At 42.2% G+C, this 2,783-nt stretch overlaps 2 protein-coding genes across 2 annotated transcripts; both read left to right on the top strand.

Moving 5' to 3' along the window:
- The first annotated feature begins 25 nt into the window (after positions 1–25).
- LOC105367040 (uncharacterized) lies at positions 26–1,066 on the top strand. Its single transcript, XM_011505663.1, has 2 exons — positions 26–278; positions 351–1,066. Exons 1-2 carry the CDS (start codon positions 26–28, stop codon positions 1,064–1,066), a joined length of 969 nt encoding a protein of 322 aa, XP_011503965.1.
- Positions 1,067–1,888: 822 nt separating this feature from the next.
- Positions 1,889–2,537, top strand: LOC105367039 (uncharacterized). Its single transcript, XM_011505662.1, has 2 exons — positions 1,889–2,362; positions 2,418–2,537. The coding sequence occupies exons 1-2, from the start codon at positions 1,889–1,891 to the stop codon at positions 2,535–2,537; spliced, it is 594 nt and encodes a 197-aa protein (XP_011503964.1).
- Positions 2,538–2,783: the final 246 nt, after the last annotated feature.

The raw sequence follows: 2,783 nt of genomic DNA, 5'->3' as shown, positions 1-2,783 counted from the left end.
ATTTTTTTCAACAGATATCACCAAGATGTACAGGCAGATAAGGGTCCATAGAGACGATTGGGACTTGCAACGAATGTTATGGATAAATGAACAAAATGGCATAAGAGCCGCACCATTTTTAGCATTCAGGACACTGTTACAATTAGTGGAAGACGAGGGAGAGAAGTACCTTCTCGCACTGCCTTGCATCACCCACGGAAGATACGTGGATGATATCTTCGGAGGTGCGGATACATCACAAGAACTTATTGAAACCGCACTGCAACTGCAGAATCTCTGTAAGGCGGGCGTCTTTCCGTTAGCTAAATAGCATTCAAGCCATGGAGATGACATCACTGCTATCAACGCAGATCGAAATCAAGTAGACCACGTTTTATGCAACTACGATACATCAAAAATCCTGGGATTGCGATGGAACTCACAAGAGGATCAATTCACCTTCGCAACAACATTATCATTGAACATCGACAGGTTCTCCAAACGCTCAATATTATCCGACATTGCAAAAATATTCGATCCTTTAAGTTTTGTATCACTGGTGGTGATTAAAGCAAAGATGCTCCTTCAAGAACTATGGTTACATAAAATTAAATGGGATGATCCCATACCTCAACAATTATCAATCCATTGGCGTGCCATAAAACGGGATCTATCAAAATTGAACAAAATCACTATACCAAGATGGCTAAACACAAAGAGCGGGTCCACCGTCGAACTTCATGGCTTCTCTGATGCTTCTCAACTAGCCATGGCCGCAGTCATCTATCTTACCGCCCACAACGCTTGCACAAATACAAAAACCATCCTGATATGTTCTAAAACCAAAGTAGCTTCATTAAAGCGACTTTCCATTCTCCAATTGGAGCTAGCAGCGGCATTATTACTATCAAGGCTTATCCTGTACGTCAAGAACACACTAAACATGAAGACAACCGCGACATACTTGTGGACGGATTCAAGGGTAACTCTCACCTGGATAAAGTCCCATGCATCGCGCTGGAAGGACTTTGTAAGAAACCACGTGATACTAATTCAAGAAACCACATCAAATTATCAATGGAATTAAGTCCCCGGAAAATCAAACCCTGCAGACTGCGCATCAAGAGGATTAAAGGCCAATCAATTAAAAGAACACCCTCTCTGGTGGACAGAACCCCCATGGCTGTATAACCCAGACTCATAGCCAGAGCAGCCCACAGAAAGCCATAAACAATCAGAGCAAGAAGTACGCCCTGGAATTTCTCTTGCAGCGACTATACAGCAACCAGACTATCAATGGGACCTTGTATATAAATATTCTAAGCTACCTACACTGTTGAGAGTTACTGCGGCATGTATTAGATTTATTGCTCATACAAAAAAAAACATGAATCGTCGCCTATAAATCTTACAATCCAAGAAAGTCTGGAAAGTTTACGACTATTTTGGATAAAGGCAACAGAAGCTACCTACTTCTCCGAAGAAGTTAAATCACTGGAATCAAACTTGAGCTTACCACAATCACATGCCCTTCAACGCCTGACAGCATTCATTCACTCTCAAGGAGTCATTAGAGTTGGATGAAGATTAATGAAATCATCATTAGCTTACATCAATAGCTCATTATCAATAGCTCATTTCCACCTCAGAACACTTCATGGAGGCACTCAACTCACCTTGACTTATACACGACAGCAGTAATAGATTCTAGGAGGACGACAAGCTGTAAAATCTCACATTCTCTGATGCAGTATAAGCGAACGACAGAGGGGAATCCTCGCCCAACGATGGGCCAACTACCGCTGTCTCGAGTAACGCCATCAAGACCATTCTCAAGCACTGGGGTTGACTATGCTGGTCCCATAACTCTAAAAACCTGGAAGGGCAGAGGCGCCAAAACTCAGAAAGCATGGATTTGCGTTTTGTATGTTTTGCTACATCGGCTGTCCATCTTGAAGCTGTCAGCGATTACACCACGGAAGGTTTCATAGCCACCGTTCGGCAATTCACATCTCGCCGAGGCATCCCCCACACGTTGTATTCAGATTGTGCTACAACCTTTGCAGGAGCGAACAAAGAATTAAGAAGGTTATTTTCCAGAAGCCCCAAGGAAAATCATCAAATTGCAACCATACTCTCGCAAGACAGTACTCGATGGGAATTCAATCCACCAGCTACACCTCACATGGGAGGAAAATGGGAAGCCGTAGTAAAGTTCACAAAGTTCCATCTACGGCGAACAATTGGGGACAAACTGCTCACGTTTGAAGAAATGACGACATTATTGTACCAGATTGAGGCTATTCTAAATTCAAGGCTATTAGAGGCATTAAGCGACGATCCAGATGATTATTCCGCATTAACACCAAGACATTTTCTGATTGTAAATCCACTCACAACAATACCAGAACCATCTTTTGAAGGATTGTCAATGTCAGGCTTGCCCCGATGGTGATTCATTCAACAACGTCTCCAACAATTCTGGACCCAATGGTACATACAATATCTTCAACGACAACAATCAAATTCCAAGTGGCACCACCCAAAAAATAACATAAGGATTGGTTCATTAGTTATAAACCGTAAACCCGTAAATTAGTCATGCTATTTATTTCGCATTGCCAATGCGCTCATTGTTTGACGCTTTAATGACCAAACTTTTACTGGCACGAACGCGTGGAGTCTGTTTATGCTTGAACGATTGAATGTACCAGATGTACGTAAACCCTTGACCATAAAAACATTTCCTAAAATTCATTGCAACTGTTCGGGATTGATGCAGTCCCATGAATTTCAAACAAAAG

This window comes from Ceratosolen solmsi, unplaced genomic scaffold (genome assembly GCF_000503995.2).
Source record: "Ceratosolen solmsi marchali unplaced genomic scaffold, CerSol_1.0 C3548850, whole genome shotgun sequence".
NCBI classification, from domain to species: Eukaryota; Metazoa; Arthropoda; class Insecta; order Hymenoptera; family Agaonidae; genus Ceratosolen; species Ceratosolen solmsi.
Note: the sequence above shows the minus strand (reverse complement) of the source record. Positions and strands in the feature narration are given on the sequence as shown.